The sequence below is a fragment of the Capsaspora owczarzaki genome (genome assembly GCF_000151315.2).
Source record: "Capsaspora owczarzaki ATCC 30864 unplaced genomic scaffold supercont2.8, whole genome shotgun sequence".
NCBI classification, from domain to species: domain Eukaryota; class Filasterea; order Ministeriida; family Capsasporidae; genus Capsaspora; species Capsaspora owczarzaki.
In genome coordinates this window covers 985,638-1,000,919 of record NW_011887299.1, presented here as the reverse complement: position 1 = coordinate 1,000,919, position 15,282 = coordinate 985,638, and the positions used below count along the sequence as shown (strand labels likewise).

The 15,282-nt window shown below is 52.8% G+C and overlaps 6 protein-coding genes across 6 annotated transcripts; 3 read left to right on the top strand and 3 right to left on the bottom strand.

Moving 5' to 3' along the window:
* Nucleotides 1-154: 154 nt before the first annotated feature.
* Nucleotides 155-2,587, bottom strand: CAOG_05241 (hypothetical protein). The gene has a single exon (XM_004346876.2). It carries the CDS (start codon nucleotides 2,554-2,556, stop codon nucleotides 232-234), a length of 2,325 nt encoding a protein of 774 aa, XP_004346926.1. The 5' UTR covers nucleotides 2,557-2,587; the 3' UTR covers nucleotides 155-231.
* A 949-nt stretch (nucleotides 2,588-3,536) lies between these two features.
* CAOG_05240 (syntaxin-6) lies at nucleotides 3,537-4,817 on the top strand. Its single transcript, XM_004346875.2, has 2 exons — nucleotides 3,537-4,474; nucleotides 4,603-4,817. The coding sequence occupies exons 1-2, from the start codon at nucleotides 3,679-3,681 to the stop codon at nucleotides 4,674-4,676; spliced, it is 870 nt and encodes a 289-aa protein (XP_004346925.1). The 5' UTR covers nucleotides 3,537-3,678; the 3' UTR covers nucleotides 4,677-4,817.
* A 36-nt stretch (nucleotides 4,818-4,853) lies between these two features.
* CAOG_05239 (hypothetical protein) lies at nucleotides 4,854-5,925 on the top strand. The gene is made up of 2 exons (XM_004346874.2): nucleotides 4,854-5,496; nucleotides 5,623-5,925. Exons 1-2 carry the CDS (start codon nucleotides 4,922-4,924, stop codon nucleotides 5,777-5,779), a joined length of 732 nt encoding a protein of 243 aa, XP_004346924.1. The 5' UTR covers nucleotides 4,854-4,921; the 3' UTR covers nucleotides 5,780-5,925.
* On the bottom strand, nucleotides 5,877-10,426 carry CAOG_05238 (hypothetical protein). Its single transcript, XM_004346873.2, has 3 exons — nucleotides 10,237-10,426; nucleotides 8,080-8,191; nucleotides 5,877-7,959 (listed from the first exon to the last, which is right to left on the bottom strand). Exons 1-3 carry the CDS (start codon nucleotides 10,371-10,373, stop codon nucleotides 6,310-6,312), a joined length of 1,899 nt encoding a protein of 632 aa, XP_004346923.2. The 5' UTR covers nucleotides 10,374-10,426; the 3' UTR covers nucleotides 5,877-6,309.
* Nucleotides 10,427-11,171: 745 nt separating this feature from the next.
* Nucleotides 11,172-13,176, bottom strand: CAOG_05237 (hypothetical protein). Its single transcript, XM_004346872.2, has 2 exons — nucleotides 13,157-13,176; nucleotides 11,172-12,465 (listed from the first exon to the last, which is right to left on the bottom strand). Exon 2 carries the CDS (start codon nucleotides 12,432-12,434, stop codon nucleotides 11,370-11,372), a length of 1,065 nt encoding a protein of 354 aa, XP_004346922.1. The 5' UTR covers nucleotides 12,435-12,465; nucleotides 13,157-13,176; the 3' UTR covers nucleotides 11,172-11,369.
* Nucleotides 13,177-13,997: 821 nt separating this feature from the next.
* CAOG_05236 (orotidine 5'-phosphate decarboxylase) lies at nucleotides 13,998-15,041 on the top strand. Its single transcript, XM_004346871.2, has 3 exons — nucleotides 13,998-14,538; nucleotides 14,632-14,677; nucleotides 14,765-15,041. The coding sequence occupies exons 1-3, from the start codon at nucleotides 14,056-14,058 to the stop codon at nucleotides 15,025-15,027; spliced, it is 792 nt and encodes a 263-aa protein (XP_004346921.1). The 5' UTR covers nucleotides 13,998-14,055; the 3' UTR covers nucleotides 15,028-15,041.
* The last annotated feature ends 241 nt before the right edge of the window (nucleotides 15,042-15,282 follow it).

The following is a 15,282-nucleotide window of genomic DNA, read 5'->3' as shown; positions in this document are numbered from 1 at the left end:
ACGAGGAAGGTTTGCTCAAAGCAATAGCAGCTGCCGAAACATTTAGGGCCTTGCACAACTGTTGCAGTCACTCTTAATAACTATCGAACAAAGACGACAAAAATGTCCAGCTTCCACCTGGCTCTCGTCTCGTCACGACAAGGTGCATGATCAGATCAAGGTGTATTTGCAAGGAAAGAATAAGCACAAAGAGAACAGAATAAAAAAAAGAAAGAAACAAATGGCGGGACTTCACCCAAACGTCTTCACCAATCGAACAGCAGGTTGTTGACACATTGGACAATTGGTCAGCCCTCGTTGGCCGGCAGCTAGTATACACGCGGCGCAGATGCAGAAATGGCCACAGTCCAACACGGTAAACTGCCGGGGATTGACGAGGCACACGATGCAACGATCGAGCTCTTGCCGCTCCGTGTACAAATCGAGCAGAGTCGTTCCGAGCCAGCGAAGCAACACGTCGTTCGGAGAGCTCATGTGCTGAAGCACGGCGAGCTGGTCGTCCACAATGGCTGCAGCCTCCAGGCCAACGTGGGGTCCTGACGGGTCGATTCTTTGGACTGCGCTGGCGCCCAATGCGGAAGGCACATGCTGAAGCGCTTCAGCGACGCCCTTGAGGATTTCGCGCAATGGCTGGAGCGCCTCTTGAAGCAGTTGTAGGGTTTCGTTGGGCTCCACGACATAGTCGGAAGGATGGCGTGCAGGCGAGTGCACGGTGCGAGCGGTGCGATCGCTCAAGGGGGATATTGGCGTGACAGAGCCGGGGTGAGGGGTGAACAGCTCGTCGAGATCTTCGTCGTCGGTGGAATCAACGGAAGTGGCATCCGACCAATCATCCAGCGATTCGGGTTTCGCCCGATCGTCGTCGCTGTCGTCTGACTCGGCATCGAACAATGCCGCTCGCATTCCATATCCCTGCTCCATTTGCATTGTGACGAGGGCGCTGTGATTGCGTGTCTGCTGGGATTGATCAAAGTCGTCGTCACTGTCGCTGTCGTAGTCGTCCAAGAGAAGATCAATGGGGTGAACAACAGTGCCAAGGCGACTTGAAGTGGATGCCGCAGAGGACGAAGAGGAAGCCCCAGCAAAGCTCGCTGGAGTCGAGTGGACGATGGGACGCAGTGAATATCGGCCGCCAGCCGTGTTTCGTTGCCGAGAAGCAAGCGAACGGCTCCCTGAACGCACGAGCGAGCTGCCTCGGATCGGGGAGCCCGTAGGACCAACCATAACGGGAGCAACGCCGGGCATTGGCTCTTGTTGCTGCTGCTGAGGGAGTGCTTGGTTGCGGGGAGGTGGCATGTAGCCTGCCGCCAGCAGAAATCCTTCCACATGGTCAAAGTGCTCTGGCTGGTTGTCGTCCCCTGCAGGATTGCCATTCTGCTGATTGCCAAGAATGGGATGCTGCTGCTGCGGTTGCGGAGCGTGGTTGGCAACCACTGCTTGTCGCGCGAGTCCAAGCATTTGAGCCTGCAGGCGAGCCAGCATGTTGGGATCGGGCAGGTTGGCCTCATTCTGCGCGCGCACATTGTTGCCATCAAATGCCGCACCACCGTTCTGCTGCTGTTGGTGTTGCTGCGGCGCACCCGCTTGAAACAGGCGGGCCGCGTCGCCGAACGGGTCGGGTCGAAGGCCGAGCACATTCACGTTGACGACATCTTGCGTGAGAATATTCATCAAAAAGCTCGACGCGTGGATGACCACCGCAATCCAGATAAACTCGAGCGGACTCAGCTCCATGTCAAACATTGCAAAGGCATTCCGCAAGGACACAAAGAGAAAGAGCTTTGGGAATTGCGACAGGGAGAACGGAATGATGAAGGCGTGGCCAATCTCAGCCATCGTAGCCCAGCTCAGAATGTCCATCACCGAGACAAAATAGAGGGAATAGATTGCTTGGAACAGGAAGCCCAGCATGCCCAGCCACAGCGACACGACGAGGTAGGTGTGCTGCATTCCCAGCTGGTTGAAATCGTCCACCACGCACCGGCAGCTTTGGATCAACGCGAGGCCGCAGCGCAGCACGGCAAACCAAAGCACCATGGTCGAGTCGGCCGCAGGCAGGTAGAGAGTGCCAACGACGAGCGTGATGATTGTCTTGATAATCTTGACCTGCGAAAGCCGCGTCGCCGGTGCCAGGCTGATCGAGATGCACAGATTGATGATGAGCGCAATGACGATCGAGTAAAAGAGTCCCAGCGCGTTCTGGACGTTGGCGTCCTCGTTCAGAAACGCGCGCGAGATTGGATCTGCAGCGACCAGCGCGAACGGCAACCGGTCGTCGATCATGCCAATAAACATCTTGAACCAGTTGAGCGCCAGAATCCAGCACGCCACAGACTGGAGCATCAGGCGGGCGAGCGTCTGGAGCGTCTGGCCAAAGCGGACTGGGTCGGCGACAAACGCCGCCAGCCGTCGCATCACGGCGCGCAGCAGGAATCGCAGGCAGACGGTTGTAACGACAATGGCGAGCACAGAGTATGCGCCGACGCTCATCCACCCGTCGCGAAAGTAGCCAAAGACCTGCTCATGGAGCGTTGATGCCGTTGTTGTCGCAGTCATTGAGTTTATTTGGAACTTTGGCGTTTCAAACTCAGAATGACTGAGTCGACGTTAATGCTCGATTTGGAGCAGTCGGGCTTATTATTTGGGGCACGCAGTTTGTCTGATTGTGATGTGAATGGACTGCCGAGAAGCTGAGAGCTGAGAGCAGCCCAAACTCGGTCTCTCTCTCTCTCGCTCCTCCACTCCCACTTCAATCAGCCTCGTTTTCAAGTTCAATAGACGTTCTTCATCCCGTCTTCCAACTTGACACTTTCTCCAGGTTTGAGTTTCTCAGGTTTGAGTTTCTCAATGGAAATCCAGTCAATTTTTTTTTTTTTTTTTTTGGCTTTTTCATTCAAAGTCCTGAGTACGTCATTGCCGCCTCTGCTTTTCCTCTCTCTCTCTCTCTCTGCTTTCCCTCTGTCCTCAGACCCCCCTTTTCACTCTGCTTTGGTTATTCATCCATTGCTCGCTGTCTCTGTTCTCTGTTCTCTGTTCTCTGTTCTCTGTTGTCTCTCTGTCTCTCTGTTCTCTGTCTTGTGGGCTTCTTCGTTTCCTCGTCTATCGCTCCCTCTCCTCTTCACTCTGCCCCGCTCGCTCTACAAACAAAGTCGACTCAATGCGGTCACACTCAGACGCAGTGTCGCATCACCACCACCATCAACAGCAGCACTTTCACTCACTCACCATTCAAAGTCCAAAAAACGAGATCCCTGCTTTGGTTCGTTCTTCTCTCCTCATTCAAACCTCGAACTCAACCTCAAACTCAACCCTTCATCCCTCGAACTCACTCACTCGCTCACTTGGACTTGGTGGAGGTCGCGTTGGTCACTCTCTTTGCTTTGGCTGTCAAGCCCGACTTCACCCCATTCTCACTCTCTTCTTGATGCGAAATCCTATGGAACCTTGGCTCTCTCTCTCTCTCTGCCTTGGATCTTGTCATCACACTCACCCTCTGACATTTGTTTAATCTCTGACAATCTACACCCAATGCACAGGAACTACACCCCCCTCCCCACCCTCCTTGGTCTCAAAGAGCTGCCCAACATCTTGTAGAATCTGAATTCTACAGACCTCAAGAACCCCCCCCCCACTCTCCCAACCTAAAAACACACCAATCCCAAGACTTTTCAAAAACAAATGTCGGAAGACCCATTCTTCTTGGTCAAGGAGGACGTCCAGAAGGCCATGCGCAGCTCGGAGGCGCTGTTCAAGCGATGGACGGAACTCACACAGCTCCAGCAGACAAAGCCCCTGTCGCAGTCCATGCTCGAGGAGCTGCGGTGGACCACTGGCGAGCTCAACCAATCGCTCAAGGCGATCGACTGGGATATTGAGGACTTGGAAGAGACGGTGGGGATTGTCGAGGCCAACCCGGCCAAGTTCCAGATTCCCCAAAAGGAGCTGCAAGAGCGTCGCGCCTTCATCACCATGACCATCAAATTCGTGCGCGAAATGCGCACCACCATGCAGCAGGCAGACGCCGAGGCGCAGCGCGCGCAGCGTCGTGATCTTATGGCGCCCGCCCCAACGCGCGGCGGCTCGGGCGCCGCCCCGAGCGCCGCAGCTGGCAACGGCCTCGGTGGCAACGGTGCCACCCCCGCAGGCGCTGCCGCAGCCCTCAGCAGCAATGGCAAGCAGCCTGCCGGTGGCTACAACCGCTATGCCAAGCTGGAGGCCAGCATCACCCAGGACAATGCCGACTACATCCGTGGCGAGCAGGCCCGGCAGCAGCAGCTTGTGGCCGAGCAGGATGTGCAGATTGACATGATTTCGTCCCAGCTCAGGACCGTCAAGGAAATGTCGACCACCATTCACAACGAGCTCGATCGGCAAAACGACATGCTCGACACGCTCGGCAACGACATGGACAATACCGAAAACCGTCTCACCGCTGCCCTCAAGAAGGCCGACAAGGTGCTCGAGCTGTCAAAAGGTGCGTTTGTTGTTTGGTATTTGCAGTTGCTCGTCGAAGAGTGGATCGATGTTGCTCACTTTTGGTTTGCGATTTGCGATTTGGTTTTTTCTTTTTCTTTTGCTTTTTTTTCTTGTGGCACCTCACAGACAAGAAGCAAACATGCTGCATTGTTTTGTTGATTATTGCAATCATTGTTATGATGGTTGTGCTGTTTGTGTAACGAAAGCCGACGTGGACATGGCTGGATTGTTTGATTTTTTTTTTTTGTTTGGTTGTTTTGTTGTTTTGGTCTTTTGTTCGTTTTCACTCTCTGCTCTCTTTGTTTATTGTCTACTTTTTTCCAACAATACGAGTTTCTTTTCTCAAGTCTCAATGCCCATGCACTTTCATTGAAGCGGATCAGTTCTCTTAGTTTTCTCTCTTAACCCTTTCCGCTAAGAAAGAGATAGACCGTCTTCCAGTCCAATGCTGCCGCAGTCCGCTCGAGCGCTTGCCAAGTCATGCGCATCCACACCGTTGCTTGGCCTGAAGCAAGCATCCTTGTCCAGCTCCCACTCATCCAAGTCCATGCTCGGTGCCGTCTCTGTTGCTGCTGCTGCTTCGTTCACGACTACGACGACCGCTTCAAGGCCGCAGTTCTGGAGCTCGACTGCTGCTGCGACCGCCCCGATGTCGCTTCTGATGCATCGGGCATGCTCGTGCGCATTCACTGCACCAGTGTCCACACCGGCGATGCATGCGGTGGCTGCTGGAACACGCCGACTCGCGTCGTCGACCGCTCCTCCTCCGCCGCCGCCATCCTCGCCGACCAGCCAAGCGGCCGAACAAGCCGCTGCACACGGCGCCACCAGTGAATCCAAGCCAACCCCCGTTGGGTCCATCGACCCTTCCCAGGGCCGGTTTTTGATCGCCTTCACATGCAAGCCATGCTCGCACCGTAACTCGAAAACCATCTCCAAGCACTCGTATCAGAAGGGCGTTGTGCTCATCCGGTGCGATGGGTGCAAGCAAATACACTTGATTGCAGACAATCTCAACTGGTAAGCGAGCGGGGTTGGTTTGTGTTTTGTGTTGTTTTTGTTTTGGCTTCCGTTCTCCACTCCACTGACTAACTCCCCCGTCATGCCTTGGCTGGAAATGCGTATTGCTACCGAAAAACCCTCCAGGTTCCAAACTGGCCACCGGAATATCGAGGAAATTCTACGAGCGAAAGGGCAGACTGTGATTCGCAACCCGGAAACTATATTACGCGACCACGGGCTGGACCTGGCTGCGCTGTCTTCGTCGACCGTGGAAATCAACGGCAGTGCTGATTCGAAATAGCTCGTAGGCTGGACTGGACTGGACTTGGTGAGGATGTGCTGGCACTGACTGTGTACAAATAGACTGCGAGCCAAGTTTCTTGACAAACGCAAAAACGACGGATTCATAACCAGTATTTGTATTTAATAACCGACAGTGTGACAATGTAACAACAGCAGACGAAATAGAAATGGGACGGAGGGAGAGAGAAAGAGGGACAGAGGGGGAACTTCCAACACTGAAAAACAGGAGTACAATGAACAACCAAAACATACGTGTTGTCCAGAGTGTGGCAGCCCAGCTGCAGCTTTGCGCAAATTCAATTTGCCAAAAACACACTGCGTGAACACACAGCAGACAAGGTTTTTTTTTCTTGCAGAGCTCATGTACTCGAAAGAGCTAGGCAACAAAACGAAACGTCCTTCCCCGCCCCAAACAAAAAGATAAAAGTGCAGCGGAAAAAAAAGAGTGTGTACATGCGAAAAAAAAATGCGACGAGTAAAAGTGCAAGTGAAAAAAAGAAACGAAGACAAAGCACAAGGAGAGCGAGACTAAACGGGTTGGAAGGTGGTAATGGCTTGCTTGCGAGCAGCCTTGAAAAGCTGCGACTTGCGGAAGCGGGGGAAGACATCTTGGTTGAGATGGCGACGAACAGCGCGGTAGACAGTGTCAAGAAGCGTGCTGTAGCCGTCGTGAGCCTCGCTAATCTTCTTGAGGGTCGCGGTTTGCAGAGTCTGGGGAATGTTGATTTCGTTGGAGGCACCACGCTTGATGTACATTTCGCACATGCGGTCCAAGTCCTGGCGCGTGACAGCCTCGCCCTTGGCCTTGTACGCGACATAGTCGTCGTAAAAGTTAATGTTCTCGGCACACCACGACTGGACGCAGAACTTTTTGAAAGCATCCAGGTAGATGGCGTTGGTGAGGACAACGTCGAGCGTCTCGGTTATTATCGACGATGCAATGCTTGCAGACGTGCTGGGTCGTCGGCCCGCCTGGTTTTTGCCGTTGCGCGAGTTGACAGAGACAGCATCGGCCTCTGGTTTCTTGGGCGTGGCGGCGTGCTGCTGGTTTGCGCGCGGCAGCAGAGGCGAGGCCTTTGGCGAAGGGCGCACGGACGGAGCCTTCGTGTTGGCAACATTGTTGGACGACACGGACGAGCCAGAGCGGTTGGAGCGGACGGACTTGGCGTCGGCTTGCGGGTCATGCGCTGCAGGCACAGCAGCAACCACCACCTCGTTGCTGGCATGCGGTTCGGCGGCTGTCGCGGCAGCAGCGTGTTCGTGCTTGCTGTGGCTGTGGTCGTCGTGGGTGGTGGTGGTGGTGCTGCTGCTGCTGGCAGCGGCCGCGTTGCTGGAGTTGGCAAGGGCCATCAGGTTGCTGATGCTACCAAAGGCCGCAGTGGCGTCAATAATGTTCAGGGTATCCGATGCCGGCACTTCTGCCGACGAGGCGGGTGCTCGTTGCTGGCTGGCGAGCGAGTTGGTCTCGCCGTCGACGTCCTCGGTCGTGACGTGGATGACGCCCTCGGAAGCCTCATTCGCCTGGCCATCGTATGCATGGGCGCCGCTGTCGAACGCACCGCTGTCGCTGTCGTGCTGCTGCTCGTGCATTTGCAAGTCGTCCGAGTCTTCCAGCCCGGCGATATCGCCAAACGATTGCGACTTGGTGAACTCAGTGTCCGAGTCGAAAAAGGACATGATCAGCGGGAAGTAGATGGAAATTAAGAGCGTCAGCGTGTACGCAACCATCTGCAGCCAGGGAGCCTCAAAGTTGTCCGGCTTGGACACCAGGACGAGGAAGAAGCCAACAAACAATGGCACAATCCATGCAACCATCAATCCGAGCTCAAGCTTGATGTAGAAGGCATCGCTCACATGATTGAGGCGCAGCATGATGCCGATAAAGATGCCGACAACGCAATAGAGCACGATAATCGAGTTCTGCGCAAGCTGCTGCGGGTCGAGGTCGCAGGCCTCGTCGGCCACAGTAATGTTGGACGGCGGGAAGTGGTTGGGGAAGTTTGAGCTGACACCGACTTGCACAATGACGTGGAAGAAGATCAAGAGGCAAATCAAACCCACGCCAGAGTACCACCGAATCATCCATCGGTGTCTATGGAAGAAGGCTGTTTGGCGCTTGAGCTTTTCATTGTTCCACATAAACTTGAAGTAGACGACGCAGCAGCGCATAAAGTAGGGCTGCGAGAAGAAGGGAGTTGGTTTGGACAAGACACACACACACACACACAAAAAAAAAAGTGAGAATGCAAGCAGCAGCGCGACCCAGTGCAAGCGTTCACGACAAAAATTGCTTCCTACCGCGGCGAACGTGCAAGTGTTGAGGGCAGAGACCCACCACATGAAGCCACATTGAACAGACTCGGGATCGGACAGTTTGAAGGACTGTGCAATGAAGAAGAGCGAACCAAACCTGCCATGCAAAGCCAAGAACAAACACAAGACCACCAGTGCAATGTGTTCATAAAGTGAGTGAACGAGTTGAGAGTTTTGTTTTTTTAGCATTGCAATGCCAACAAACGTGTTCAGTGGAGAGCATAGAGTCTAAGTGAGTCTGCGCCAACAACGGCGATTCCGCACGAGCAATCCATAGATGCGTGCTGTGACACGAGCGATGCGATTGGCGCATCACCAATGGAGGATGACAGCTGGCTTTAAAAACCCCCTCCTTCAGATGAAGAAGATGATGAATCAAGATAAGCAGCGGAAAACGGCGCGCGTTTGTCCTCGCTTTTGAAGGATCCGTGACAACTGCCAAAAGTGATCACCTAGTTGACACATGCACACAATGCACAAGTGCACATTCACAAAGGAAAAGCACAAAAAACTGTGACAACACCCCCAGACCAAACCAAACCAATGGACAGGTCGGATAACGAAAAAAGGAAAAAGAAAAAAAAAGAAAAGAAAAAAAGAAAAAAAAAAAAAAAAAAAAAGAAAGAAAAAAAAAGAAAGAAAAAAAAAAGGAAAAAAAAAAAAAAAAAAGAGTCACTTTGCGGTTTCCCTGCTTTCATCCAAGCGTCCTCAGTCACCCTCCGACGAGTTTGTTGAGGAGTGAGAAGAGTGAAAAAGAACGATGGCCATGATGATGATGATGATGATGATGATGATCGGTTGACACAAAAGCGGGGAAAAACAACAACAATACAATAAAAAGCCATTGGTATTTTGTGGTTGTTTTGTTTTCGTTTGTTGTTGTTGTTGTTGTTGTTTGTTGAGGATAACGGTTCAAGCCGGAATCACAAACAACCGTAAAATCACCAAACATCAAAAAAGCAAAAGGAGCAAAGCAACAGCACAAAGGAACACAGAGAAGGAGAGAAGGAGGGACGGAGAGTAGAGTGATCAGAAAGTGGTCGATGGCAAAGCGTTTGAAAAAAACAAAGAAGAAAAAACCGTTCAAACAATCAACAAGATTAACAAAAAACAAAAAATAAAAATAAAAAAAATAATTATTCCAGCTGAGAGAGCTGGAAAAAAAGAAAAAAGAAGAAAAAGTTGATGGACGGATAAAAGTGGATGAAAAAAAGCACTTTGATCTCGCACTTCACTTCAGGCTGTGTTGTCAATCTCATCGCCATCGCCGTCGTTCAGCAATCACCAACAGCAACGAGCAGCAACAACAACAACAACAACAAATGATCAACTGTTTTTTTTTTTTTTTAAAAAAAAAGCAAAAGATAAAAATAACAAAAACACAAATCGACACAAACAATCGAGGGTTTGCAGCCGATCAACTGTGGCGAGGATGGCGGAAGACACGCGCGAAGGCCAAAGGGGGGCGGGGAGCAAGTAGACTGAGAGGAAGGCGATGTGTGGTGGCGGTGTGGGTCGGACGGAGACGAGAGAGTGGGGCAAACGCATCAACAGCGGGGGTGGTTTGAAAGGGGAAAAAAAAAAAAGCCATCAAAAAAAAGAAAAAAAGAAAAAAGAACAAAAAAAGCAACGATCGGGCACCAGCACCATGGATGACCAAGCCACACACACACAAGTCACTGGTCGGTCCAGCGTGAAAGGGGGGTTGCACGATGGACGTGGAAAGAGGGACGATTGGGCCAATCAAGCGTTTCTATCAAGTCGCACAGCAAGAAAACTCTTTGTCATCTTTTTTTTTTTTTTTTTTTGTGAGTGTGTGTGAGTGTGTGACACCGCACTGGTCTTCCAGTTTTGCACTTCATGTCAGCTCTGGGCCTGGTGACACCGCACGTCAAGGCTGTGCATGCTGTGAAGCGTTGAGGAGCGACCGAGAAGGGGGAGCGGACGGCGGCGTGTTGCGGTTGATCACGTTTGCAAAGACCGCAGCGACACACACCCGTCGGGCGCCCACATGTCTTCGCTTTTCTCGTGCATTTCGGGTGCTGGAACAACTGCAGATGACCGTACAGGACGTCCAACGAAAGCGTGGGGACTGTGGCAGGCGGAGAGGGGGTCAGGGAAGAGGGGAAAAAAACAACTTACATGGTTGATACAAGCGACAACACAATGCCGCGAGAGCGAATTGGCTCGTGATGGCGGCGGATGACAAAGCCGATAAAGCCAAACACGGCCAGGGCCAGGTAGAGGCCCACGAGCACGTAGTATGTCGTGTCAGACATGGACGACTGCACAACCGAGGCGAGGAAGAGAGAAGGAGAAAAAAAAAATAAAATGACCGCAAAAAAAAAAAAAAAAGGAGAAAAAAAAAAAGATAATAAATACAAATTGGTGACGAAAAAATAAGACTGGAAGTTCATGATTGAACAATTAAAAAACCAAACACACAACAACGTTAGTTATTTAAAAAAAAAAAGTAGCACAGCTTGAATCATCGAATGGGAAGCGACGGCGACATTGTTGTGGCTGCAGGGAAGAAGGGTTGAAAGGGCTTGAGGCATGGAGAAACGACGAATTCTGCACGCGCTCGGCCGATGCGCAGAACAAAGTGTCTCCACCCAAAAGTCCAAGCCCTGCTCGACCAAACTGTGCAGGCTATTCTGAACTGTCTCTCAGAGGCTGAGCCTGAGTGATTGTTTGGAACTGTCCACTGTCAATGTCAACTGTTCCGAGATTCAAATCCGGATTCAGGAGGGACCTGCGGGGCCAAATGAGCAGGCTGGAGCGTTCACAGTTCCTCTCGATACGGGAGCGGACGGCACCAAAGGTGGGGAGCTGGAGGGCGCCAAAGGAGGGAACGAGGACCCATTGCTCCGTGTCTTCCAAAATCAAGATAGAAACATTCAACAAGCTTTCTTCTTGCCTATCGCTGATTTCACCGCATGCAACTGAATTTTCAAGTACGCCGTTCGAGGGATGCCACTGATGGCAGTGTACATTGGTGGTTGGTCTGGTGAAAAGAGCTGCCTTTCCCCTTCGATATCGACCTTTTGATGAAACTGAGCGATGGTTTGAAAACACAACAGCCTGAAAATTATTAACAACATTATGGCCCATTTCCGTGCAACGCAGGCAAAAATGCAAGAAAACGAACTAACAACAAACGAATGAAAGAAAGCAAAGACTAATGACTTTTCGAAGAGACATCGGGGGCGCCCAAATGCGGCGATGAGGGAAAAAAAAAGAGGGGGGGGGGATGAAGCTGATCCTCAATGAGATCAGAAGCAATAAAATTCATAAAGACAGGACGCAATGTTGTTGTCGTCCGTAAGGTCTGGCGCAACTAGGCGGACCAAATCAAAGTGCGGGTCATTCAAGGTCTCGTCACTCACTTCAGAACCAACGGTCGAGGCGTGGTTGAGGAACGGGCGATCCAGTTCCACGTCGTTCTGAAACTGGCTCGGGTCAGAATGGGAAAAGTCCCTGACGTGAAGTTCCGCATCCGCAGCAAGCCTGAGCGTGGCCACGTCCCATTCCTTAGGTTCCCCAGAAAGTCCAGGGACAGTGAGGGTTGCAGTCGGCAAGGACTGCATTTCGTGGCACGGGGAGCGGACACGACGGTCATCGGCAGCGAGGACCGCCATGTCAGCCACCTCGGAGCCAACAATCGAGGCTGGGCTGTCGCACATAGGGACGTCCGACCCACCGATGCTGTCATCGTCCTCGGAATCCTCGATCTCGGACTCGGACTCGGTGACGGGAGTTGGCGGGCGCACAGGGGAAGCGCGCGAGTTGCGATCCGACGGACAAGCCTTGGGCGACGTGCGAGTCGCAGGCTTGGCAGCCAGCACGGTCGGCGTCTCCTTGGTGTAGCGCACAAGCACCTTGTCGTCGTCGATCTGGTAGAGTGTCTTGAACAATCCATTTGGATCAATCGGCGGGTAGACCATGCCACCGTCAGTGGAAGTGTTGTGCGCCTTCCTGTACTTGTATCCGTCACGCCAGCGAGCGCACTTCTTCTTGTTGTTGCAGTGAACAGCGCGCTTGTTTTTGCCTGTAGCCGTGTTTTTGCCTCCATTGAAGAAAAGGAAGACGGCTTCATCTTGAATCAGCACGCGCTCTTTCGGGGTCAGGTTGCACTCGTACACCTTTTTGATTCCTTGTGCGCATTGAGCGGCATTGAAACGCGCGGACTTGACCCACTTTGACTGCCGAGTGGCCGGCAGATCGACAGGCGATTGGGTAACTTGCACATCGACGAGCTGGTGGTTGGATTGGGCAATGCCGTTGACGGCTCCCTGCCTGTGGTCAAGGACCATCAGAGTTGCAGATGTGGTCGCCATGGTTGAAATTTGCAAGCTTGTTGTTTGTTTCCTATTTTGTAACCAAAACCCCAAAAACAGATTGACAGGGAACCAAATGAGACAAGATCGACAAAGATCGCTTTGGCTGTCTGGGTTGCTTTTTTTTTTTTTTCTCCAGCAAATTGTTTCTTTTTTTTTTTCCCCTATCGTTGTCATGGTTTTTGTCGCTCAGCCACTCTTGCGCTGCGTTCAACCCCAGCTCTGTCCTTTTTTTTGTTTTGCGAGTGAGGTGGCAGGACAAGTGTGACAGGAGCAGAGAGGAGAGCGAAGAAGGGAGGGAAAGGGAGGAAACCAAAAATGACCGATCGCCCTTTTTTTTTTTTTTTTTTTTTCCATTTCCGACACGTCTTGTTCCCGACCTCGTCTCTCTGCCGCGCTCACTGCCATGGACGCTCTCCACCGCCTCTCGCACTGCCACAGACACACTGCTTTCCAAGCCAGCCGCAAGAGCGTGCATTCGCTTTCGGGTTGTTGCTTGGAGGTCTGGAGCAGCTGAGGTTGCAATTCGCTTTTTTTTCCCTTTTTTTTTTTTCCCTTTTTTTCTTTTCTTCTGCAGCGCCGTTCAAGGCAGCAGCACCACACGACAGCAAACCAGCACAACTAGAACGCAGCTGGCAAAGTCGCCAACGAGTGGAAGAGAAGGAGTCGGAGTCGGGGGGTGGTGGGAATGGCGACTCGTGTTGCGGGTCATGCAAACTCACAGAAAAAATCCCTTTAAAAGTGTTGGACTGATTTAACCCAAATCAAGCCGAGTGACGTTGTGAATGATTTCGAATTTGGATTTTCCACTTTTTTTTCGGTCTTCCCTCCCCGTGACCCGCCGCTGTTGCGTTCCATTGGGTCATTGCTGGAGACAACCCAGTGAGCCAGGGAAGGCGGAGGGGGAGAGGCGAGCAGAGCCCACTGCAGGGTGGCTGGTTGATAAAAAACCAAACGCCAGCTGAGTTGCTATGACTGCGCTGAGACGACGCTGAGGCGTCCTCCTCCCCCCCTTGCTCCCTCCGAGTACACGAGCACGGCAACTTGCTCATGGCAGTCAGAGTGACCACACGTGCGTGGCCGAGAGGCCGGAGGTGTGGCTGTATGTGGCATCCGCGCTGAGCTTTGCTTTTTATGGGTTTTTCCAGCAGCGAATCAGCTTCCAGCAAAAGCCTCCTCCTTGTCGTCCTCCATCCCAGTCACGAACTCGACTGCCTGTGCTTCAAAAGCCAAGCCAGTTTGGTTGGTTTCTGTGTGGACGAGCCAACGGTTGAAGCGAACGCCGCCAGATTGCCATTTCGGCAACGCCATGCGCAGCCCACGGTCCAGCGCGCGCTGTCAACTCAAAAGGTCGATCAAAGACCTCGAACTTTGGAGCAATTATCTCCTGCAGTTGAACTAGTGAGATGACGGCAAGCAAAGCAAAGGCAGGAGACGGTCGCAATCGTGTTTCGTTCCGACTTGTCCGACAACACATCCTCGGACCCCCTCCCCCTTCCGACTTTGACTTTGACTGTGACTTTACCCCCTGCACGCTTGAGGGGTTTGGCATTCTCTGATTCTCAGACTCTGCGTCATTCTTCTCAGTCCAAAAATCGTGTCAATCGAACACACTCAAACCATGGCCACAGCAACGACGAGCTTTGAGCAGCGCGCGGCGGCGGCGACCAACCCGACCACCAAGCACCTGTTTGAGCTGATGGTGCGCAAGCAGACCAACCTGGCCGTGGCTGCGGACGTGACGACGGTCGCCGAGCTGCTCCACATTGCGGACGTGCTGGGACCGCACATCTGCGTGCTCAAGACGCATGTGGACATCCTGAGCGACTTCACCACGGCCGACGCGTTCGCGGCCAAGCTGCGCCCGCTTGCAGACAAGCATGGCTTTGTCGTGTTTGAGGACCGCAAGTTTGCCGACATTGGCAACACGGTCAAGCACCAGTACCGCGACGGCGTCCACCGAATCGTCGAGTGGGCCGACATTGTCGACGCGCACACAGTGCCCGGCCCAGGCATCGTCCAGGGTCTCAAAGAAGTCGGTCTGCCGCGTGGTCGTGGTCTGCTGCTGCTCGCTGAAATGAGCTCTGCCGGCTCGCTCGCCACGGTATACACGCGTTGATATTGGGTTGATTTTGTCAGAGTTCACTGTTGCTTGTTGCCCCATTCTAACACACCAACATTTTGTCGTCCCACACAGGGTGAATACACTCGCGCATCGATCGAGATGGCCAAGCAACATAAGGGTACGATTCTCTCCCTCTCTCTCTCCGCGAAAATGAACCGCATGATCGCTTCTTGAATCACTAACCAATCCACACACACCTGAGTAGATTTCGTGATTGGCTTTATCGCCCAGCGTGCACCAATCCCGGATGACGCGTCGTTCATCACCATGACGCCAGGAATCAATCTGACTGTGAGCGGCGACGCGACAGGCCAGCAATACCGCACTCCCGCACAAGCCGTCGAGACGGGCAGCGATGTGCTGATTGTGGGGCGTGGTGTCTACACTGCTGCCGATCCGGTGGCCTCGGCAATCGCCTACAAGCAAGCAGGCTGGGCAGCATACCTGGCTCGCGTTCAGGCCTTGTGAGAGGTGGGGGGGGGGGGCCAATAAATTGAATTGTAAAGTACTTTCCGTGTTCCAACCGTCCTCCCACAGCGATGAGAGCGAGTCAGCTACACGACGGGCAATAGATGCGCCTAGGCGGCAATTGTGGTCTTGGACTGGGCGTCGACGAAGCCGCGAACGCGGATTGTTGGTGCTTTCATTTACTGGCAATCCGTTTCTGACGATGCTACCCCAGTGCACCTCTATCGCGATATTCTGCGACCCTCCTCCAGGACC

Bases quoted from the DNA above. Each gene is read 5' to 3' on its own strand.
- CAOG_05236 (XM_004346871.2), top strand. From the start codon at position 14,056: ATGGCCACAGCAACGACGAGCTTTGAGCAGCGCGCGGCGGCGGCGACC. The intron at 14,539-14,631 runs GTATACACGCGT...CGTCCCACACAG, and splicing joins CTGCCGGCTCGCTCGCCACG to GGTGAATACACTCGCGCATC. The intron at 14,678-14,764 runs GTACGATTCTCT...ACACCTGAGTAG, and splicing joins GATGGCCAAGCAACATAAGG to ATTTCGTGATTGGCTTTATC.
- CAOG_05239 (XM_004346874.2), top strand. From the start codon at position 4,922: ATGCTGCCGCAGTCCGCTCGAGCGCTTGCCAAGTCATGCGCATCCACA. The intron at 5,497-5,622 runs GTAAGCGAGCGG...AAAACCCTCCAG, and splicing joins ATTGCAGACAATCTCAACTG to GTTCCAAACTGGCCACCGGA.
- CAOG_05237 (XM_004346872.2), bottom strand. From the start codon at position 12,434: ATGGCGACCACATCTGCAACTCTGATGGTCCTTGACCACAGGCAGGGA.
- CAOG_05238 (XM_004346873.2), bottom strand. From the start codon at position 10,373: ATGTCTGACACGACATACTACGTGCTCGTGGGCCTCTACCTGGCCCTG. The intron at 8,192-10,236 runs GTAAGTTGTTTT...TTTGCATGGCAG, and splicing joins TTGTCGCTTGTATCAACCAT to GTTTGGTTCGCTCTTCTTCA. The intron at 7,960-8,079 runs GTAGGAAGCAAT...TTCTTCTCGCAG, and splicing joins ACACTTGCACGTTCGCCGCG to CCCTACTTTATGCGCTGCTG.
- CAOG_05241 (XM_004346876.2), bottom strand. From the start codon at position 2,556: ATGACTGCGACAACAACGGCATCAACGCTCCATGAGCAGGTCTTTGGC.
- CAOG_05240 (XM_004346875.2), top strand. From the start codon at position 3,679: ATGTCGGAAGACCCATTCTTCTTGGTCAAGGAGGACGTCCAGAAGGCC. The intron at 4,475-4,602 runs GTGCGTTTGTTG...GGCACCTCACAG, and splicing joins GGTGCTCGAGCTGTCAAAAG to ACAAGAAGCAAACATGCTGC.